Source organism: Lepisosteus oculatus, chromosome 11 (genome assembly GCF_040954835.1).
Source record: "Lepisosteus oculatus isolate fLepOcu1 chromosome 11, fLepOcu1.hap2, whole genome shotgun sequence".
NCBI classification, from domain to species: domain Eukaryota; kingdom Metazoa; phylum Chordata; class Actinopteri; order Semionotiformes; family Lepisosteidae; genus Lepisosteus; species Lepisosteus oculatus.
Genome location: NC_090706.1, coordinates 16137709 through 16161876, shown reverse-complemented (window position 1 = coordinate 16161876; position 24168 = coordinate 16137709). Strand labels below are relative to the sequence as shown.

The 24168-nt window shown below is 43.6% G+C and overlaps 1 protein-coding gene and 1 long non-coding RNA gene across 9 annotated transcripts in view; one reads left to right on the top strand and one right to left on the bottom strand.

Annotated features, from left to right (window-relative positions):
• elavl3 (ELAV like neuron-specific RNA binding protein 3) overlaps positions 1 to 9366 on the bottom strand; it is a 45585-nt gene extending 36219 nt beyond the window's left edge. For 5 of the 8 annotated variants that reach the window (XM_015349146.2, XM_015349147.2, XM_006631485.3 and 2 more), the window contains exon 1: positions 8791 to 9364. In XM_015349146.2, the coding sequence (XP_015204632.1) occupies positions 8791 to 8799 (9 nt within the window). In that variant the 5' untranslated portion in view covers positions 8800 to 9364. Of the gene's footprint in view, positions 1 to 8790 lie in introns of all 8 variants that reach the window. The other 3 variants (XM_015349142.2, XM_015349145.2, XM_015349144.2) reach the window with 2 other exon arrangements.
• Positions 1 to 24168, top strand: part of LOC138241853 (uncharacterized) — a 58602-nt gene that overhangs the window by 7717 nt on the left and 26717 nt on the right. Inside the window, exon 2 of the long non-coding RNA XR_011191118.1 lies at positions 19502 to 19655. This is a non-coding gene — a long non-coding RNA (uncharacterized lncRNA). The remainder of the gene's footprint in view (positions 1 to 19501; positions 19656 to 24168) is intronic.

Below are 24168 nucleotides of genomic sequence, written 5' to 3'. Positions count from 1 at the left end.
GAACACTTTTTAAAATAAGCAAAGTGAAACACAATACCTACTAAACAGTTTAAAGGGCTGCATAAACTTTTGCCTAATTGCTGGATTTAAGTGCACTTAACCTTGGCATCTGGATTCTATGTCATTGCAAGTCTTTGCTCCAGCTAATCCTTAATTATTGATGTGATCTGCTGCACCTGGGTTAATTAAGCAATTCAGGATTAATTTGATTCTTAACTCATTGGAAGACTCAAAGTCCTGTAGCAGCACGGCCTAAATGGTTGCCAAGTTAACAGCACGTTTGATGGTTCACTGCAGGTACTGCTTCTCTGTGTTCTCCACAGGTAAATGGCAGTTTGATACCAGGCACGGAGGCAGTAAGGGTCGTTTCAGTTGTCGGACAGTTATTAAGGTAATAATCCACCCCCTATTGTAGTGGAACTGGAAACAGAAATAGGACAGGTGCTTAATGAGAGAGAAAAGACAAGAGCAGCCTTTCATCTTTTCTGTCTGGATTCTGGAGTCCTCTTTAGCCATATCATTCTCCTTGTATGCAAATAGCCCTTAATTGCACTTGCTTCAAGGACAAAATTGGCCACAGATTTATTGCAGTGCACTCGTGTATGTGATAAGTACAGTGCAAAAAGTGTAGTTCGACTACACTCCTGTTGTTATTTGGTGTCTTGATTGAACGTGTCCCATCACTTCCTTTCCTAATGAGAGGCAGCTGTCACAGCTGTTTTGTAAAGCTTAACCCTTTCTCTCCCTTAATTCCATGCATGGGTGCTGGGATTAAGGATAGGGGTTTCAGGCTTTGGAACACTATGAGAGTCGTGCCCTGGGCTTTGAGCAAACCAGGAAAAAGTTAAGAAGGGAAGAAATCATTTTTATCAGGAACACTTGAAGCAGACGTCTCAACCTATGATGGCCCTTGTTGAGTAATGAAAGCAAGGGTTGTGTTAATAGGCGCCAGCAGGCATTCTAAAGCACAGTCAAATATCGAACTTGACGTAACTTGGCCTCCTCGCTCCACCGTTTCTGAGGACAAGCGGCAATTTAAGTGAGTCTGGCCCTGAATTTGGCTTCCGTTTACACTGCTTTCCAGCCCAGTGATTCTTTTCTAGGCTTTTTCTTTTTTTATGTTGTAAATAGATCATTGCTCCCAGGCACAGAGCAAAAAAACTGAACCACAGCATTTCCTTACCAAACATCTGATGAACGTAAGATTTCTGTTCTGAGCTGGACGTTGTCCAGGTTAAATGCCTTTCTTTCTCCTTCCCATAAATGATAGATAACTACCTAGACTGCTTATATCTGATGGCCAGTTACCGCTGGGTAGAAGAAAGACGTTTCTTGACACACAAATATCACCCTGTCCCATGCTGTGTTATTGGTATTCTCAATTGCCGGGTGGGTTGAAGTTGCAAATTTAAACCAGACTTGTAGATGTCAGTGACCAAAAGCTATGAGTAAAGCAGGAGGAATTATATATGCTAATGACATGCTATTTTCAGTTGCATTACTAATTTGCTTTTTGTTCCCTGAAGTAGAATTGAAGACTAAGCACGGCTTAGCCCGAGTCTTTAAAGTAATGTTGCTCTACAGCTTAGTCATGTGGAAATTTATGAATTTGGGCCGAGTGTGATGCAGACGATATTTATAAGAGGTGATGCATCGCGCAGTGCTGCAAACCCGAGCAAGGTTGATTCAGGATGTTTCTCAGACAATACAAATCTCAGTCGCTTGTTTGGGAAATGCAGGTTCTCTGAAGGACAGGAAGTGTCCAGGTGTAGTTTTGGATTGTCAGCATGACAGCCATACTTTTACACATATCCTGTCATGTTTCCTGTTTATTGTGATGTTCTTAGCTTTAAATGATCTATATGAATTAGACTGTATTCATATTATGTATTAAAATAAGAGTTCAGATCCTGCCTTGTGCTTATCCAATGCTCATTAGCCAGAAGCATTTTCCATACACTTTGCAGAAATGTGGGGACTGAGTGTGCCATTTCTGGTTACCCGTGTGTGACAGTCATCCTGCACCAGTTTCTCAGCTACAGCATAGTAACAGACATCCACAGACAGGCTTTAATTGAATTAATGCCTCTAGGTTTATTTCCCTTATTGTTTCAAGAAACCACAGGATATCAGGATGGTGGTTTAACATGTTGGTAAAAACACAGTATGTCTTATGTACCATAAAGTATAGGATGTTTAAGAATGTTGTGATTAATTCATCCTATTACCACATTTTTGTTTAAAATAGTTGCTTCTAATTGCAAATTCATATCTAAGGCCCAAAAACCCATTAAGGAATTAAATGTCTTCCCCCACCTTTCAAAACAATGATTAGCTGAGCATTTATCTAAAACATGAATTCCTGTTCAAAGCAAAAAAATATATTGTATTTTAAACAGGAGGTCCTGAGGTGTTTATTTGTGTTTGTAGATAAGATCTAATTCAACCAAATTCAACTTTCAAAAAAATCCCACTTGGTTCAGAGTCCCTGTTTGTGTAAGTGGGTCAGTGTGGTACACTGGGAAATTTATAGGTCTTAATGAAATAATCTTGCAAGGATAACATGAACTGTTTTAGTTTCTATTCTATCAGCATTCCTCCTTGACTGCAGGTATATTTCACTTAAGCCCACACAGAATGATAAAAATAAGGACAGTTATTATTACTGCAAACCTAATGCTATCTGTGAAGACAGGAACATTTTTAATAAAACCTTTTGTACTGAAAATGGGGCAGATTATTTTGAGCTGAAGACAGAATGGTAAAGCTCAAGTTTTAAGGGGCTTTTTGTATACAGTAGATGTGCCATATTTATATGCATAAAGAAGATGCTTGTGGCCTACCTGACGGGACCATATTTACGTCTGCTTCAATTACATAATGCTGTATAAAGCAATTATATTGATGCCGATACCCTGGTTTCTTCCACAAAACAGCTGGTTGACGTCCCTGGATCAATTAGTTGCTAACTACCAAATGGGTTAGATGTGTTGAATGGCTTCCTCTCGTTTGTCACCGTTCGAATGTTCTGAATGTGCTGTCTATATCTGTTGCGATAAAGCCGTAAACGTTGCTATTTGTTCTGGTTTTAAAGGTTTTGAGCACAGGACAAACACACCTTGCTGGCTTTAAATTAAAAGTAAAATGGACCTAGACCCAAAAAGAAAATTTATTTTTGGAATTCATCAGTAGGTTTTGCATACTGTATTTACATCTGTGCTATTTGCTGGCCTTGACAGTGTAGAATTACATTGTCTCTGTTGTCTCTTTAAGGAAGCTTACGTTCTGCAACAAATACATCTATACAAGTATAAACCTTTGACTTGGCCTACTGGTTCAGATTTGTCATCTATGTAGAACTTTTGTTTAATATACAGTACAAGGTCTGAAATGGTTTGAGCTGTAAATTATGGAAAACGGCAAGACCACAATATTTCAATTTTCAGTTACACAATAAGTGTATGATGACAGTGAATTCACGAAAGTTGGGGATGAATCCTGATTCGTCATGTGGAGAATATTTGACTTTAGCTGTCACCAAAAATGTCCTGATATAGTATTTTAAAAGTGCGCTGCGCCGTTGTTTGCTTTGTATCCTCATTGCGCTTCTCCGTGGCTCTCGGTGAACGCATGCGGACACACTAAAGATCATCGTCCCCGCCCTCTCCTGGACCAGGACTCCTGGGTTGTAATTGAACTAGCCCTTTTCTTCGCCTGGTGAAAAAGCCAAGATGGGCCGAAGAACCAGAACACCGCTATGTCTGCTGAAACCGCTAGTGAAACTTTGCCACCATAGACTAGCCTGTTAGTAAGCTCTTCAGTTTGGTATAAGCTGTGGTTTCCATCACGGAGTTAGCGTACCATAGTATTTCGTGGTATTTGGGATGTAAAGCAAGCGATTCTGACCGACGCTCTGCAAACGTTTAAACTAGAATGCCGAGATTAGAAAAAAAAAGACAGCGATTTGAATTTCTAAGGCGGTGCATGGGTCCCGACACTCTCCCCCGCTGAACAAGCGCTGAAGACCTAGAGACCGCGGTCATCATCGCAAGCAGAGCTCCGCGCACATTCTGCGTCCGGCTTGTGTGGACTTGTCCAAAAACCTTTCCACCACCGGTGGTGTGAAGTTATGACCTTGGCGAGGACTCGCACAGAAACTGTTCAAAACCGGCAGAAATCAATTCGAATGCGTCACAACTAGAGCCCAAATACCAGGACGCTCTTCCGAAAGATGAGCGAGTACGTGCCTAACAGTGCTCGCTTAGCTGTCACGGTATCTTGGCCCCTGCTTGCTTTAAAACATTAAGAGCACAAACTGCTAACAGGGATTTACAGAATCCGTTTATCTCTCTAATGCATCAGCTAGTAGCCTTAGTAGAAATAATTATAAGATTAAACGAAGCAGAGGCGAAATTAAATTAGCCAGATCTTCGCTGCAGTTTAACAGGAATCCAAACACATCAGCAGTCGTGCAACAGAACTGCCAATCTTCAAGCGCAGTATTTCGAAACCTGCTATGTTATTGACACGCTGCCGTATTTTTTTCGTCTCCTGCGCCGATGTTCTACTTAAATATTTTCATCTAATTGTGTATATATATAAATAAAAAAAACTCTTGGCCTAATAAACGCCCTTGACTATAGCTCCGAATTTGCAGAGTGGCAGGCTGTAATATTTTATACGAATTTCTAATTACGTGGTAGCCATGATTCGCTCATCAATGTCTCGGGGTACTAATGGTTCCTTAACGCGTTAATGTATAAAAGATTAAAGATCAGATAAATGCTAATTAGAACACAGTCTTATTTGGCAATTAGCAGTAATAAAACAGTGTAATAAGGTGAACATTTATAGGTTGTTGATACCAAATGCAGGGCTAGGAATGCGTTTTAAAGAGGTGTGCAGCAAAAATGCTTCCGTACTTTAATGAAACGGCAGTAAACGGCTAACTGGCGACCTGGGCTTGATTGAGGTGATGCGGCTCGCTGGCGTTAATCACCAGCTCGCAGTGCTACAGTACGGATAAACAAATCACTGACAAAAGTACTGCTTGGAGTCGGATACACGTTGACAGAAATACTGTATTTATAATGTATTATTCATTTTGCATTATTTTAGGAAGGGATGGGCTTAGTCTTCACAGCCACGTCTGGCAAGGACAAGCTGAACAAGCAACAGCTCGGTCCCCCTCACTGGGAATAACTGGTAGCTGGAAAAGCGAGATAGTGCGCCATTCACTCCAGCCAGCCCCCATAGGACAACAAAGCCTTTTTACCATTGTAGTTTGGACGCAAAAGAAATTTGACCAAGGGATCCAAAATGTACATAAAAAACGCCGCTTCTCCGTATTGTGCCATGTCGGTTGTCTTTTAAACTCTTCTCAGGGCTATGAGCAGAGCCTTAAGGCTCCAGTTTTGCTCGGCCGCGATTAAAATTCTCTCGCCTTATTTATATTGTTAAGACTTATGTTATAAAGTCTGTCTATATGTAAGTCCAAGTCGTCTTTTCTCGCTCACGAACAGGTGAATATTAACGCCTGTCACGGCATAAATCGCGATGCGAAAATTAAAATGCGTGATTGACGAAACAGGCCTTACAGAACTGTTTGCCAATTTTAGGTTGTACACGCTGTTTGTCAGAAGCAATGTGTGATATACATGCAACTCGTATCTCCTTCGAGGGTGAACATTCAATGCATGCGTTATGCATTTACAGCATATTATGTATATACACTTATATGTGGATGTATGTATCATAATGTTTAGGCTCGGAGATTTCATGAATAGAAAATATGGGGTCTGATTGTTTTTGTTAGCACGTGATAATAAGATTTAGTAAAAGTCTGGACATTGATTTATGTTTTAGCTTGTAACCGGCCCATTTTCTCTCCTTCGCCCCTTGTAGTTTCCACTTTTTAAGAAATATATTTTTCTTACGTAACAAAATACACGGGTGCTCTGGTAGAAATCGTCAATAGGACATCGGACCTGATTACATCTTTTCCTTCTTAGGAGAACTAATAAAACATGGTATATGTTACACAACATGTTACATGTGGATGTACAGTTCCCAGCTGACGGATTCCTTTTCGTATACACTCACGATTACCATCACGCCAAAGATCCCCATTAATGTAAAAAAAAAGCACAGTACACCGATATAAATGCCCTTATAAATATGAATCAGCTGTATCTAGCAGAAGTGGCGTGCCCGTGTCCTTGGGCTGTGACCGCCGTGCTGGCAGAGGGGTCTGACTCAGCTGTTTTAGGACCGCGTGGCCAGTCTTTTCTGCATTGTCCGGGCGCGAGCCTCTCTAGGCCTTTCCCCGCAGCGCGCTGTCAAGGTCTTCGTCACTGTGTCACTGAAAGGCGATGTGGTTTAAACCGTGCGACTGGAAACGCCCCGCAAACCCTTGCTTCACATTCATTAGGCTCAAAGGAAGGATGGGGGATATTTTTAAACAATTTATTTATTTTTTGGGGGGTATTTTCTTTGGATTGCCCGATTGTTTCTCGCACCTTGTGACGCTGTTACGGTTCAGTTACAGCATGTTTTTAAATGGGACTGCACAGAGGTCATTTCGGACAATCAAAATACAGTAGCTTGTTTTTTTGTCGTTGTAACGCTGAGCCTTGCGGATAAATGAAACGGTGTGTGTAAAACACGCGTTTATTCTTTTCCTCATTGATGGGGAGTCGAGCTCCGGACGGAGGCGACAGTCGGAGCTTAAACTGTAACTTGTTAACAAAACATATACTATTCAGAGACACCGTGTTTTTCGAATACAGCAGTATTAGATCGAATTGTTCAGTGGGATTTCAGCGCACTTAAGGCCTATGGAGAAACAGCAGAACCTTTTTTATATTTATATAGAATCTGTGCAGGGGTTGCAGCCTCTGTTCTCAGTCTGATAACATCAAAATATTTTTGTATCACAGAAATAAGCGGGTGTGTTGGGTATCCAGCTGAAAATTGTAAAATTGAAAAAGCCGCGGATTAAAAACGAGTTTTTATGGGTTTCTCGCCTGCGGTCATGTTTAAGTACAGAAGAATATTTCGATGTCGTTACCCGCTCGCCCAACCCGTCTTAAACAGAGCTTTACACGTTCGTCTTAGACATTTGTTTCTAGCCGATAGCACGCCTTTTGTACGAGTTTTCCGCCAGGCTCGGGAGCAGACAAAAGGATTCAATTATTTTCCATGCTGACAGAATAAAGCTCAGTCCACCCATTAATTAATTGACGAAGGAGACCGCGGCTCAAGAGCGCTCCTGCAATCCGGTTTCACTGACCGCCAGAGGCGCCTCCCTCGTTATGTCCTCGAAAGGTACCGGAGCTCAAGGACAGTGCCGACACGCCCAGATCTTTCCAGCGCAGGGAAGAAGTGAAAGCATCAGGGGTGTTCTGCCTTTTGTGCCTAAAGAATGTTTCTTTCCATCAGTTAGCAGCGGGACCCTGAACATTTCTATTTCTCGAACCCCTGGTGTATGGGGTCCAGAGCCCTCTCCCCCCGGAGTGTACCAAGAATCTTCAAAGGCACTTCTATGTTCAATACATCAGCGCAACACAGCATCTGTATGGGTGGATGCTTCGCACAAAGTACAGTAGGTACGAAGGGGACTAAGTGCCCGTCTCCGGCATCTCCTAACAGCGTTCTGAAATTTCCAGCCTATTTACTCAGCCGCATCGCAACTAGAACCCTAAGGAATTTCTTCTTGCTTTGGATTCGGTGCAAAAGTCAAGGAAGCGTAATTTTCCTCTGTCGCTCTTGCTCTGGCTCTCTCCCCGCGCATCACCCCCCCCCCCCCCTCCCCCTCGAGCCCCGCTCACGCGCGCTGCCTTCTCTCCTCTCTTTCTCTCGCTCTCGTGCTGCCGCGGCGCATCCCGACCCCCTTCCCAGCCTCCGAGCGCTCGCGCAGGCTGCGGGGCACCTCGTTTTGTCAGTAAATAAAAGGAAAACACAAGATTCCCCGGCATCCGCACAAGCAGCCAGCGAAGACCAAGCCATTCTTATGGATGCTGCCCCCCGCCTCTGCCGTACAGTACAGCGCGGCTACAGTACAGTACCAGAGCACGGAAGCGCCGCTACATCCGATGCCATATTAAACCGTTCGACATTTCTGCTTTCCCACGGCTCCTCTGGCAGCGCACGTAGGTGGGGAAGATCAGGATCATATCCCCAACCCCCTGTCTTTTCAAACTCAAGGAAAATCTGCATATTTAGATGATTAAACCAATAACCGATAAACACAGAAAAAGACGAGCTGGAGAGGTCGGGGAGGGATGACATGACACAGATATTGTTAGAAATTGTCAACGTCCCGTTCCAAGCCGGATCATACACACACAACACCCAAGAAAAGCAACCAGCCGCGTTAAATTCTTAAGATAAAGGTGTCACCGCTCGCTGGAAGCTCGCAGGACCCAAGCCAGCGCTGCTGCATTGGTATATATCAGATTACTTACACCCAGCTTAATCGTTAAATCCAATCAGTGCTGTCTTTGTAGCCTGCAAAATGCCACAGCTTAGTTCATTGCATAATGTGCAGAGGAATAAACCTATTTGAGAACATCTGTGCTACATGCATAGCATGTTCCAATATAATTTTGCTTGCTGCTGACGTATGGCTGTGTACTATTGTACATATCCAGTATGTACAGACCATCACCAAAACTGCAACAAATGCAAATCCACCCATTTGCCATAATCACACATCTCAGCCACATGCATGCAAAGGGCTAATTGTGCTCTAGCAGTGCGAGAGAGGGAAGAGAAAGGAGAGATACGTACAGTAACCATTCTTAATGTGCAAAGGAAGTTGGAATTTAGCTCCTTCTGTTGCCGAGGTGGTGAGGCGTTCGCTCGGTTGTGGCTGTGGTCGGCGTTCTTCTTTCAGGCAGGTTGTCGGGGTTGTTGTTTTGTTGTTTTCTGACAGGGGAGGGGGGGGGAGTAAAAAAAAAAAGGAAAAAAAATGGGAAGGAAAAAAAAAATCCCGAGCCAAGCCCCACACGGTCTTCCAGACAGCCCTGGTCCTCTGCGGCGCCGTTCGGTTTCTCACACCCAGAGAGATCCCGCAGAGGAAAAATCGAAGACGCCGAGCGGCCTTCGTCTTTAGCAGGATGTGGAAAATTGTGCTCTCCAAAGAGACAATCGCAGAAGAAGTGAAATGTGCGTCTCTCGGTGGTGGGTCTCCCCTAGATGGGTGTTTATATATATATGTTAACGTGGATTAATTCTTTTTTTTTTGGTCAGTCTGTAGCATCAATGTGTTTCTGTTTTTGTATAGCTGGCTCCCCGCTGTCGAAATCCAGGCTCCCTTAAAGGGTTCTACTGCTTGTGTGTCTGTACTGCAATGCAATTCTTCTTTTATGTGTCCGTCTGCCAGGGAAAGGCTCCGGCTGATTGGCTCCTGGCTCAAGGAGGGTGCGGTGACAGCGCAGCCATTAGAGGCTGCTCCCTCCTATCGCAGTCAGTGAAAGCCCATGGCTAGACACCCCCTTTTCTCCCCAATCCCACCCACCTCCTGCCCCCCTCTCTACCCCATAAAACACAAGAGATGCTCCGTTAATGGAACACGCAGAATGGAACTCCACCTGCATTCTGAGAACAGAAGAACAGCGCAGAAGGATTTCACTTCGGCACCGGGCTGCCGGCACCGACGGGCCTTAAGAGGAGCGTTTGTGATGCAGGCGCTTTCAGTTTCTGGAGCTGTCTGATGCTTCGTGTACAGGGAGCAGCTGCAGTTTGCACTGTAGGCCAAGCTTTCGTAGAGCCACAGTACACAGGCTGTTTATTCAAGTGTATTTCAAAAGCAGTGTTCGCCGATGATCGTTAGGATTTTTATAGTTCTCAGTTGTCTTGTTCTTGGTTCAGATCTTATTCATACTTCTTTAAGAAAAGCAGGATTGTGTATGTTTCTTACTTTTTTCTTCTTAACTTTAAGCGTCAAATAGCTTTGGTCATTCACAATTATCTAAATGTATTGTTTTTTGCCTTTAAGTGGCCTGGACCATTTTTATTTGTTCCAAAAAGTGTGTTTCAGAGCAAAGCTGTTGATCTAGTCCCATCCTCAAAGTTCACCTGTGTGATAAATGGATTGTAGCCTTTGAACGGGAGCTGCCCTTTCTAGCCAATTGCAGGCCTTGGTGTTGTATAATACAAATCGCTGCCCAGTGAGACAAAGGCGGTGGAAAAGCCCTGTGCCCCCTTAGCCAATCAGGACTCGAACTGCAACAGAAAAGATGGGTCTGCCCCAGTTGAGAAGGGCAGGTCCCAGTACAGAGAACATTGTTTCAGGTTCGCCATTGTTACCTTGTTCTTCTGGCAGTTGTAATTAGTAATTATTCTAAATTAATACATTTTCTTACAAGCACAAAAACAGTAGTAAACTGACACCGTGGAGTCCATCTTTGTGATATCAGTTTCTGAATGTTTTTCAGAGGGGTTGTTTTTGCACTACTGGGAGGACAAATATTAACTGGGCAAGCCCTGGTTTTTTAATGCACTTCCACATAGTTTCCTGTTGTCTTCTGGTTCCAGTTTCGCTGTTTATTCTGAAGACATGCGGTGGGTTGACTTTGTCCCGGCCTTTGAGTAGTCCTGTCTGTTCAATACCGAAATGGTAAAAATGTTCAGTTCCTTCAGGAATTTACTACACTGATTTCCTACATTTTTTAACCATACTTTGATGCCTACAATGTGATAAGAGATATAATAACCCAGCTGCTAAATGGAGAGTATATGAAGTCATTCAGAGTATTTGGTTGGAAACTCTTGGCAGTGTCACATAGCTCTCTGTTGAGTAGTGTCTTTGGGAAGAGTCAAGCTCCATGGCACTCGCTGATTAGTGATCCCTTGTGTCCAGTTGATCGGCATCATCAGCAGATGCCCATATACTGCTAAGCCCTCTTGATCCAGGGAGTTGAAGGTTGATTTGCACTCAGAAGATTCACAAGAATATCCCGATTGACTAATTTGCCAGAGTTGACTCAAAGACAAAAGTCGGTGGTTTACGAACCCAAGGTTGCATGATTTGATGCAGTCTTATTCTTTTGTCATCTTCAACCTCTGAAATAAGAGCGAAAGACTGCCCAGTGCTCACACCCACCATTCAAAGCGATGTGATGTGATACTTCTTGAGCATCCCTGCATGCCAGCCATACTGCTCACGCTGCTGTCAAGTCATCATGCACTTGCGCCAAGATGGGCCCTTGCTGTCAATCAGTCCACGCTCCTTCTGCACACATGATTGACAGCACCTATTATTACACACCTCGGGGAAGTGCAGAACCATGCTGAGGATTAGAAATGAGCAGCCTTGACACACAGGATGTGTCCCTGGAGATAAAATGCCAGGCAGAACATGGAGCAAGCACAAACACATCTGAATGTGGATGCCTGGCTCTTGTAGATCGTGACTACCTACTTCATCACAGGTAGTCAAGCAGGGAATTCAATTACAGATTCAGCTATGGGATACTATCATTCACTGTGTCTTCCACTATTTTAGGATGCATTCATTTTAATATGTAATGGCTCTGCCTCTTTTTGTAATACTTCTAGGTTTGTTATTAATTTTATGATTTTGTAGTAACAGTTTAGTGTCTTTTTTGTAGTAAAAATGTTGGTGCAGCTGTTAGCATTGATGCCTCACTGTGCTAGGGTTCTGGGTTCAATTCCAGACCATGGGTGCTATCTGCATGGAGTTTGTATGTTTGCCTGTTTTTTTTTGGTGGTGGGTTAATTGGCTTACTGTATGGGATTAACTGTCCCTGGTGTGACTGCGCCTGTCTGCCCTGTGATGGACTGACGTCCCATCCAGGGTGTATCCTGCCTTGTACCCCAATAATAATAATGCAGAAAGTTTGTTTGAATTTAAATTGGCCCTCTTTTTAAAAGACTTCTACCCCTTCTACTCACGTCCATACTTTCACTTTAATACGTTCCCTCTCTCGCTCCTTCTCTTTCTCCTTGCCTTCCTCTCCCACTGTTCAGTTTAGCTCTGCAGACACTGGTTGTTTCATTTCATTTATAATTTATCCCCTGCCCCAGGACAAGATGTGTGACAAATGACCTATTTTTCCATATCTTACATAGCTTTTTCGAGCTGTGCTTGAAGGGGGGGGGATGGGTCGGGGATGGAGTGGTGGTGATGGCAGGGGGGGAGATGTGCTTTTTTTTTCCGGGCTGGTTGAGTTGGAGCCGGGGAACTGGACTGTCATAGGAGGGTGAGGACCTCTGTCGAGTTTTCAGGAAGATGGTGGGGGGGTTTGCCAGTGTAGTCCTGTCACTCCAAGTCAAACCAAGCTGCCTGACCGCACAGCCAGCAGATATCACATGTACTGGCAGCAGGCTCTCTGGCTTTCTCATGCAATGTCCTTTCTGTACATGCACAGTTATGAACTGCCATGCTGTTTAGATGCAAATCAGAGCTTTAAACCACACTTACAAGTATGGCCAGGACCCTGTCACAGGACATTTACAGTGAACAGTATATTTTCATGATATATTTGCTTCCCTCCCATGGTTTGCCAGTGACTGCAATACCGCAATAGTAAACTGTGAACATGTGTGAGGCTCATCTTTAATCAAAGCGTTGTGGGAGAGTGGAACAAGCTGCCCAGTCATGCATTGAAGCTGATACCATGGCCTCTTTCAAGAAACACCCAAAGGGTTACAAACAACAGGAGGTCATTTGGCCCATCTGGCCTTTGTGGTCATTAGTAGTTAATTGATCCAAGGATCTCATCCAGCTGTTTCCTGAAAGAAGCCAGGCTTTCGGCTGTTCAAGTGATACTGTCTCACAACTAAAATCAAGTATAAAGAAATGTCTCTTGCGAGGCTACTGCTGCTCCACACTACTGCCTGTAGTGCAAACATTCCCAGAACATTACATAGACAAAGTCCCTGCTGACTTTTCTCCTGCATTTCATTCCTACTGGGTTGTGATGGTTAATCATGCATTTAGCTTTTGCCTGATGTGACTCTATCCTTTCTTTTTTACAGCAAGAGGTATTTAAGTTTTTCACATTTGGCTGACTGGCCGAAAGCTGTACCCATGATAGAAAAGGCAGAACAAGTTTTGCACTGAAGCAAAAAAGCTGTGAAGACTTTCCTGTTGGTGTCAGGAGTTAGAACACGTGGGTTTCCACACTTCTGCAAGTGTACTGCATAGAGACGTGGGTGAGACGACAGTACATACCAATGATCACAGATTCTTTTCTGTCTCTTTTTGCTGAGCTTCCTCTGTTCTCTTTGGTGTTCTCTACATTAACCTACATAAGACCCCCCATGTCTACTTTTGGAACTACAGTGTCTAATTCAGCTTTATATGAAAGGACATGCGCTCATCCTCCCTCAACACACTTGTCATGTTATTGTGTGTGTTTTTTTAATGACTTATTTATCACAGAGCACTGCGAATCGGGAGAGTCACACGGATTAGCTGTGGCCAGCTCTCCTCTCTCAGTCAGACCTCAGTCTCTCTTTAGGGCCTGCCTGGGTTGGCGTTCGCTGTTCTGTGATCTTGACCCCCTCTTCCTTTCAGCATCTTCAGCTCCGTGGAGAGAAGGTCTCAGGCCAGGCAAGTGCAGATCAGTGAATATTGCACTGCTGTGGCTCTGTCCCTGCTCGTCTGTCTGTCTGTCTGTCTGTCTGTCTGTCTGTCTGTCTGTCTGTCTGTCTGTCTGTCTGTCTGTCTGTCTGTCTGTCTGTCTGTCTGTCTGTCTGTCACAGCCTCCCTCGGGGGCTTCAAGAAATGCCATCTTTAATTTTGCATGGAATTTGTATACATTTTCTTGATCGATTCCTTTTGTGTCCGTAAAACATTTTCTACATGCGCACACCGTCCACATATAGAGCCTGTGCCAGTTTTAAAGACCTGCATTGCTCCCAAAATCAGGAGCTCTTTCTGAAGTGCCCATTGCAACCGGGGACTTTTCAAATATTCTGCTGGCCATGGGGTAAACAGGTGCGTTCTTTAATGCACCCCACAAAAAATGCCACAGGGACCTGACAACATGGAGAATTTGAAAACCATGACCGACCCTGACCAAAGACTCCGATGTAAAACACTCCATTTTAAAAATGTACATCCAGAATCCAAACTCCCAAACATCAGCAGGGAACAAATTGCCTGCTCCAGCAGCTGGTTTACTGGTTTACACAGAAAACCCTGTTTCCCAGAGTCCCTGCGGGTGTTAGGGTCAGCTTTCCGTTAGCACCTGATGAAGACAGGGAAAAGGTAGGTGAATTTTTTCTGCTTCGTGGGTTCAGTTAAGTATTGAAACTCGGAGATGAAATGCAAACCATAAAGTACTGTAGCAGAACACTCAGGGGATGGGATTGTCTACACTTGCATTAGCGAATAAGGGTCAGTAGGATCAAATACATTTATTGCTCAGCCTGTCTTCAAGACCCTGTACATCTTAAACCATAAAAAATAGCTAACTTTAATCAGCATTATGCTGTAATGGGAGTAATGTTTATAATTACTCCATACAACCATGGATGGCACCTTCTTTACAATTCTGTTTTTTACTGTATGACAATTACAGTATGTTAAAAGAAACAAGAATATAACTCTTATTTTAAAACTGTAATGATCTACCTTACCAACAAAGCTTTTTTAACAATAAGAGAAGGATTACTTTTTGTACAATGATATAAGCCCAAGATGTTATCTATTTTCAACAAGTTATTTGATCCTTATGAAATTAAAATTTTATTTTTTAGTCTTTGTAAATTGAATTATTGTCCCTTTCATTTTATGGTTATTACGTATGTTTTTTTTTATTTCGGAAGTACCAGTAGCTAATATTAGAAGTTCTGTATACATCGGGCTCTTATCTTTAAAAGAAAAGTGTTTTGACTTTTATCTTTGGCTTTATTTAAGGCAGAAAAGGAGAAGAATGCCAAAATGCAAAGTGTCTTGTAGTATTCTGTAGATGGTGCAAATAGAGCCTTTTTTAAAAGTTCTTCAGAACAGAGCAATAATTTTTTTTTTCAGATTTTGTGCGCAGGTCTTAATGTGGGGAGCATTCTAAAATGCATCAAGTATTTGGAAAGTTGGCAATTGAGGAAACAAGGCCTGACATCTGCTGCATAATTGCTGTCAATGGAGCTAATTTGCCATTTTCCCATCATACAGTTATTGAAAAGCAGGTTGTTTGGAACTCATGCAAAGGAAAAATCGGATCTCTCTGTCCAGAGTGGTTAGGGTTTTCATCGTGAAACAAAATGTTTTTTCATCATCAGTGCGGTTTATTCACTAAGTTTTGCGTTTGCATGAACTGCTTTGTGAGCAGAAAAAGACACCTTTTAATACTTTTGTGAGGTAGCTTTTTAGATACCACTCCTAAGAGGGTTTTGTGACTTTGATGGATGGCGTTCCTGTTTTCAAAAGGGATTTTTTTATTCAGCAGCTTTTCAATGAAATCATTTTTTTCATTAATTCACTTCCTTCATTTTAAATTTGGTATTTACCACTGCTTTTCCTTCTATAACTATGCATCAATTTGCAATCACCAGTTGGTTTCCTTACAGTTTTGTCCAAATTAGAAATTGCTAATGGCGTATGAACGTGTTGTACCTGTGCAGGAGAGAATGAAACAGACAGACGTGAGTCTGTGACGTTCCCACCCGTTGGAGCCGTTCATCTTTTGACATGCTGTGAGCCCCACAGTACTTTATAGAAGGGGTTCCCACTCCTGGTCCTGGAGACCCATGCACTTCCTGGTTTTCATTCCAACCGAGCTTAAATACCGTATTTAAGGCTACCATGAGCTAACAATCTGCTTTATTTGAATAGTTGGAAGCTTATTTTTTCTACTTGAACAATGCTCAATACTCTCACCGTGTGCAGCATAGGCACCTTTAAAGGGCAGTAAAAAGTTAGGCCCCTTGCAGTGTGGCTGTTGGGAGCAGACTGATATCTTTAAGTTAAGATCACTTAAGTGGCCCTATACAATTTCTTGCATTAGGAATTTGTCTTTTCGCATACCCCAGCTTGCCCTCCATGAGACACACAGACAGGGAGAGAGAAGCCTGGGGTCAGAGCGCAGGGTCAGCCATTGTACAGCACCCCGGGAGCAGTGGGGATTAAGGCTCTTGACCAGGGGCCCAACAGAGTAGGATTCCTCTGCCAGCCACAGGATTTGAGCTGGCAGCCTTCCAGCCCAAGACGCAGATCCTTAGCCACAGTGCCACCACTCCACCCCTTAAGCTCAAGGGTTAGGTACAGTATCTCCCCTGGTTCCACTTTGTATTGGTTGGTTGTTTTTCTCATGTGGGACATTTTAACCAAACTACTATATCTGTAATAGCAATGTCAATGTGAAGTGTGTCCAAACCTCCCTGTAACTTTTGGAATGTTGCAGTGGTAAATTGGCATAGTGCTTTGTCGTTTAACATTTATTTTCTTTGCTTTGAAACATGTTACCATACCTCTCTTGAACGGTGAATTTATGGTAAGGATTATAGAGGCTTGGCAAAGCACAGTAAAATCATGGTAGGAGTGTGGTAAGGATTAGAGAAGCATGGCAAAGCACAGTGAAGTCATAGTTCTTTCGTTATGAGCCCACTGTGCTGTATTATAAGTCACTGGGTTTTTGTAAGGGGCATAAGATGCAGCCTTGTGTTGTAAAAGACTGAGCCCCTCTCCTACAGGGAGAAACAGCCTTCCTGCTTCCTGCTCACAGCCCCTGCCCATCCCTGCCCTCTCCCAGGAAGTTCTTCGTGTTTTCACCTCTCTTCTAAGCCTAATGGATCAAAATCACTTCTTGGACCAAGACCACCTGACATGTGCTTTTTGCTGATTGTAAATCAATTATCTCCAGTAATCACAGCCCTCATCAAGAATCCACATCCGGGCCCAGTTTTTGAATAAAAAATGAGGGATCATCAAAACTCATTTTCTTTCTGCTTCCCCTGAAGGTGCAGTTAAGTCTATGGTGGGTTTTTTTCCTAGTCCATAAGTCATATCAAGAAGAGAAGCAGGTTATATAGGAGCCATCTCCTTCTCGTGCTTATTAATAACCATGTCTCCGGCACATCGCGTTAATAAAGTAGTACCTCACGCGGCCGAGAACTAATCGCCTAAGGCGGCTCATCAATGATACATTTACATCGGCTCTGATAAGACAGCTGGAGCATGCCCTGTGTACCATGGTAGCCCATTGCTCACTGTCTATCCCAATAAATACTAACTCTGTGCTAAATTAGAGAGAGCTTCTCCCAGCTGCTGTACAGGCCATTGCATTTCTATTAATTATTAAGTTCAGAAGGACAAAGCCAACGCTTAGCATGTACAGTTAAATGTATGCTGAGTCACATCTTCCTTGTCATAGCGCTGCTCAGATCTATTAAATGTCTGTGCGGTACTGGACTTGTGCGCACTCGAAAATCTGTACCATATTGACTGGAGCAGCAAAATGAGAAGTGAGATCAGCTGGGTAGGTCTGCAGCTTCTTTGTACAGGTAGAAATTGTAGGAGAGAAAAGTCAGATTTCACTCTCACATTAGGTTAAACCCTTTCCTCATACAGATTTACTGCTGTATACCACAGCAAATGTTAAGCACAGTGAAAACATGCTAAGAGTATGGTAAGGCCTCGAGGTGTATAGCAAAGCACAGTGAAAACATAGTAAAAGCATAGTAGGGATTAAAGAGGCATGGTAAAGCACAGTAAAAGCATGATAAAAGACCAGGAGAGGGGCAGGAATACACAATGTTAACAGGCATAAAAAAGTGAAGTGTAGTGTACAAGCAAGCTACAGTATGAACAGCTGCAAATCAGTGCGCAGTAAATTTTCAAAACGACTGTAGCTGCAGCCTATCTACTGCACACACTTGTAGGAATGCCAGGAGTATTTTATCCACCTCATGAACATGTGTATATTTCAGCAGTAGAACCAAATCTGCCGTGCCTTTCCTGTTGCTTTTATAATTGGTCAATGTGATGAACACAAGACCAGCTTCTCGGCATAACTCTCACAATTCCTAACGAAGCGCATGCTAAATTTCCAGGTTGCGAATCAGATTGTGCTACTCACAGGAGGAGGCGTCTCATGTTCAGTTTCTTGCCTTTTCATCTGCTGATGTATAGTAGCTGGATTTAGGCAGAGGTCGCTCATCGGAGTCGGTTTCCACTCCATGCGTCCTGAATGCACATTTCCACTCCCTTAATGAGGATCTTTACCAGGACGTCTTAGCCAGGGCTGCCTGGGAAGATCAAAAGGAACTCTCCCTCTCTCTGAAATTACAGTGATTTTGCTGTTTTAATGCCAGTGCATTAGCTGCCAACTGAAGGCAAAGCAAGAGAACACATAGCTTTTTTTTTTTCAAAATTAGCACGTCAATACTGCTGCAAGATGTAATGCTGACCTGGGAAGGAAGTGTGGGGGGAGGGGTTGTCTTTAGGATTTATGTATAGATTTGTAGAGATAGCAGGTATAGAATACATCAGTCCATAAAGATAGGTAGATGTGCAAAGCCTGAGAAGTGTATAGTGGACTTGAAAGAGAGCACCAAACTGGTCTTATGTAATCCAGAATGAAATAACTATCTGAGATTCATCTTCTGACCGCCGATAGATATTAGACTCCAGCTTACACATCTTAGCTTTGCTGCAATTATCCTTCTTCAGTTTTGCTTGCAGACTTGAAGATGTCTGATTGAAGAGGTTTTGCCAGTCATTTCGGTATAATGTGAAATCTGTCCGATCAGATAAGAGCAACTGCAAGGCATCACAAGGCTTGTGGTTTACAGTATCAAGCATTGACAATCTTACTTAAGCTTGCCATTAGGAACAGGCTTCATGAGCAGACACACTCTACTCTACTATTTAAATAATAAGATGCTTTTCAGGGCTACTTATGATACCATTTACCATCAAGCAAAAAATAATTGATTCGAAACTAAAGTGTTCAATATTTTTCAATGCCTTCTTCTTTAGATTAATACAGTTGGTGCAGGGGTCAATTTCTGTTTGAAAAATGAAGGCAATGTAAAGGGAAATAAGGAAAAGAACAGGTATGACTCCACTGTTGGACCTCCAGCTCTGTAAACAAAAGGAAAAAGACTTTGTACGATCCCTGAGCTTGTCGAGCTGTAACACACTTGCCAAAAGCCTTTTTCACAGCAGGGCATGTTTGAGCTAAAAGGACTTAAGACATGGTCATCCAGAAAGCGTTTCCGCACCACGTCCGTGCTCTTGCCCAGAACAGCGGTTTGCTGAGCATGGGAATCTCAGAGCTGACTCTGCCATTGCCTGGGATTTTACATAATTGACTTACATAAGGACAAGCTGAGATGAGTATTAGCAGAGATGAATATTGCATGAGGAAAGTGCTAGTTAAGTATTGATAAAGCCCAAGAAACCAAAACCTGCCATGGACTGTACGGGGTGGCCCTGCCGGGCCCGTTCTTGCACTGAAGCATGCAGGTCTCAGGACATCAGATGCATGTATAGAAACAATATCTTAGAGCATGTTCCTCCTTACAGGTGGATCCTGCAGAACTGCTACGAGATCTGGAGTGACGGGGATGTGGAGCAGACCTTCCCACCTGCATCGACCGGAGTGTGTGGCTCCTTCCGATGGGCCCTGCGCTGGACGACAGAGGCAGCTGGAGACAGCCGAGGGCAGTGAGATCCAACAGTGAGTGTTTATCGTGAGAGGGGCTTTCCTCAGAGTTTCTCCAGAGCCCAGCACCTTCCTGACTACAAGGGTTTTCACACTGTGTCTGTGCAATGCAGCACCCCTGCCCTGACCATGCGTGGCGATGGATGTGAATGACTATTGTCCAATTAGTTAAAGACATGGTAGGAGAGAACTCCTGCATAGTAACAGCTGCCTGTGTTTACCTTAAGTGCCCAGATAAATAATCAGATTATCATCAGCCCAACATCTTTCGTTTTGCCAGCTGTGATAAACTGCAGAGCTGGTTCTTTTGTCATTTGTGACGCTGTGAGTTCTTTGAGACAGGGAGCAGATCTGATCTGGCCATCTCAGAGGCTGGCTTTTCCCTCCTGGGGCCACTCGCTGTGGTGAAGGAGTGCTAGCCTATCAAGTCATGGTAGCCAGTGTAGCACTGATGCATCCTGTGCTGTTGGCATTGAGCCCCGAGGCTTGCTGACAGGGACCTTCTGCCTCTAATGAGCAATCTCAAGAATTAAACTCTGTTAAAACGGCAGAAACAATATCCTTCCGAGGATAAAAAGCAATCCGGAGTCGGAGAACCAAAGACGTTCCCGCACTGGGTCACTATATTATGCAGTAATAATGTTTTTAAGGGTGAGAGATCCATAAGACCGCAAACTGTCCCTGTGCCAGCACTCTGCATCTTACGCTTGCTGCGCTTTCATGCAGGTTAATTTTTAGTAAGCTCGGGAGGTACTAATAAACAGAAAACAGTCCCCATCTCCTGAGCTGATGAAAAGATCTTCCGGATCCAGGGAGAAATCTGTGTAGTAAAAGAGGTGTGCCACACACTGAACTTTCAGCTGGGAAATAAAACTGTGTTGTGTGCCTTTAGTTGAAATACAATTGCACGCAGCCTGACTAAAAAAACACTCACAGAACTTTGACCTGGCCTGATCCTGCAGCACAGGGTGTGTGATAACCCCTCCTGGACCCCCAGGGCAGCCAGAGGTGGCACGCTTTATTATCGCCATACATGGGATCCCGTCTTCCTCTTTCTTTGTACCCAGAGCAACTGTTTGTATTCCCCCCCCCCCCCCCAAGCTGACCCCTGGTCAAACCGGAATTCATTCATGGCATCTGCAAGGATCTCTTCCCCATGGCTTTTGTCATGGCAATGGCCAGCGTGACCCCTGTCAGCCTCCGAGTGGGCTGTGTAGTAGAGCATGGGAGAGATGTGGCTGTGGGGTTTGGGAAAAGAGTTTTTCAGCCACCTGAACAACTAAATTGCTGCAGCTGCCCTGGTACTACTCCTGCTCTTACAACTTAAAACATATATACTTACTACCACTTACAACTGTCCTATATTGGGAGCACCGTACTTGCAGTACAACATACACCATACTTAAAGGTTACACCCTCATTCTTACAACGTAGAAACTTACCCCCACTAACAACTGCCCTATCCTGGCAGCACCGTACTTAGAACATCCACCCTCATATTTATGACTTCAACTGCCCTATCCTGTCAGCATTCCCACCTCTTGCCTTACTTCTGTCTCAGCCAGAATACTCCAGGAAAGAGCTCTCTGCTGCTCCTTCTGCAGGCCCTCCCCACTGTCACCCCCTGTTCTGTTTCTCTCTCCATGCTGATTTCTTTTTCATCTCCGCGGCTCCGCATGCGCTTTTACCACTCTCGTCAAAACCACGTCAGGCTGGGGCTTCGTGGGGCCTTGTCTTAAACTCGTTTCTTTCTCTGAGCGTTTGTGCCGTCCTGAACCCCCGGCGCTCTGTGGATACTCCGCAGCTGCTCTCAGCTAATAGCAGAGCTGATGAAAGGAATTCTTTTTTGTTTGTTTTTTCGCAAAAAGCCTATGTCAAAAACAAAACATTTTAGTTAAGTAAAACCTGGCAGACAGGATGAATGCAGAGTTCCTGAGCCGAAGCCCCTATGATTTAAACTCCCAACCTTATCGCATGTTACTTTTAGTGATATAAAAAATGCTTTCTGTCATGGTCAATTAAGACCATAAAAACATCAGTATGGTTACAAACTAGATGAGGCCGTATGGCCCATCTGACCCATGTAGCAGGATCCCAGGATCTCATTAAGCCATTTCTTGAGAGACAGGGAATCAGGTTTAATAATATGGCTGGGCAGCTTGTACTATACTCCCGCTACACTTTGTGTAAAGAAATGTCTCCTATTTTCAGCTTTAAATGCATTTTCGGTTTCCACCTGGCTTCCTCATAGTCAGCAGATGGACTATAATGAGTTCACACTGAGCGCCCTGTGAGAGTGTTGATTTTCCAGCACTGAAGAGTTCAGTGTTTGTTTCTGGGAAAGGACAGTTGTCCTTCAGGATGATTTGTGGTAATTCCCGGTCCTTTCCTCCTGCTGGGGAGCCTGAAGAATTACTTTCATTTTTTATTTTTTCCAAAGCTGTACACCCCTCCCCGACTTTTCAATTCTCTGTTTGGCTTCTGTTTTCTCTGAAGAGCTCCATTGTTCTGAGTGGAAGGAGGCAGGCTTGATTGCGAAGAAAGGAAAGCACAAACACGATTCTCGCAATCAGCCTGGCCGTCCTTCACCCTAATTGCTTCCTCGGCTCCTTGGTTTCCTTGTGATGAAGATGGAGCATCCTCAGCAAGATTCCCATTTCCAGAGAAAGGCATGGCGAACAAGCTGTTGCAGTACAACAGTTCCAGCTGTTGCTGGAAACTACCGATCAATCACGCACCTTTCTTGACTTGCACAGTGGCAGCATTTCTATTACAACATTAGTATTACTATCTTGAGTAAAATAACTAATTACGCATGCCTTAGTGCAGTATAAGAGTAGTAATATTTAGGTTTACAATATTTTTCCTACCGTGAAAATTCTGATATTATTCTGGTATTCTGGTAAAATTCTGGTATTTTGTTTTGCCTTTTCTCCAGGGAATTTCTCCATGTGAATTCATTAATGATCAATGATGGGGACTTTGTCTCCGTGCTAGCCAGCCTCATAAAAGGTGCTTCCCATGCTGGGCATTTGTTAAGCTTAATATCGTCCAATACACACCTCCTTCCTGGACCAATGAGCTGAGTGGTCTAATGGAGGTGAGCTGTTAATACAGGCTTTATTTTATTTAACCATGTGGCCTTATTTACTTACCTTGATATTTTCTTCCCTTTGGTATATGCCCATTTAAATGCATATTAAATTAGTCTATTTTGGAAAGTTGACCTGAAGCACTGTAGAATTGCCGATAACCTCCAACGAAAGGATAGATCTTTAAAATTTTTTAATCAATTTCAGAATCAGTCATCCAGAAACCAATAATTGCTAATCGGCTCACGCGCCCCCCACTGCGAGGCGCACTTTGCCAGATCCGCTGTCCTGTTTGCACACTGCAAGGCCCTCAGTGCCCGCAGTAGAGCCAGCAGAGCAGTGGGGCCCCTGTCGCTGTAAGCACTGCCGGCTCACCAGGGTCAGACGTGAACCAGTCAATGAGTGCTGGTTGGACAACAGCCATGGAAGGTTTTACGCAATTATTTCATAACCCTTATCCCATTATATTTTGAAGGAATGTTTTTTGTTTTGGGGATTGTTATGCATGAATGTGCATGCATGCAAAATCTATATACTGTGTGTTTCAGTACGCACACTGCTGAAGCACATGCAATGCTGATTTTTCTACAAACAGTAGTGTGGAACCTAAATACACTTAATGACCCCCTTGAAGAGACCATTAGTGAGTGTTGTTATGCTTTCTTTTTTTGTCAGTAAACACAAACAGCACTTATCCCGATAAATAGATCTTTGTCTTGTTGCTGTTGCTCAAAAATATTAGCACTGCTCTTTCTGAAAGGCTATAAAAGCATGAATAAACATTTTTAATTAAAGGCCCTCTTTGGAGCTGTAGATTGCTCTCTTTTCTTGGAGGTGTGTTGCATTAATGGACATTTTCCCCCCTTTGATGAACAATGATGCTAATAGCACTTCAAGATAAATGGCTGGCTAGATTGGACCCATTATATTGATTGCCCTTGGTGAAGAAGAGAAACAGCCTCCTGTCACGACCCTGTTTGGTTGACTAAAACTGCCAGTCAGACAGCATCACATCTTAAAGATCTGTCTGCGGGCATCTAAGGATCATAATGCCAAGTTATTAAAAGAAAAAAACAATTTCACACCGTGTTCTGTAATGTTTTTACGACACATTTTCGTTACATGCAGTTAGTTTTTTTAACTGATGCAGAGCCATTCACCTGAGGTTCCGGAGGCCTGCACAAGCGATCTTGAGCCATTCAGCAAACCCTCCGACCTTTCCTCTCTCATGGCTTCCTATACTCTCGGTCAAACCGAGATCCTGTAATTTGCTAACGCTTGCGTAATGCGCCACATGCATGAGCCACAGTCAAAGAACTGTTTTCTAACATGAAGAGGAAAACAGGTGTTTTAACAAGGTCTGCTCTGTTGAAAACCCTACAGCAGCCATTGAGCCTCTGCGCACTCACACACTCCCTAAACCCCCCTCACCCCTC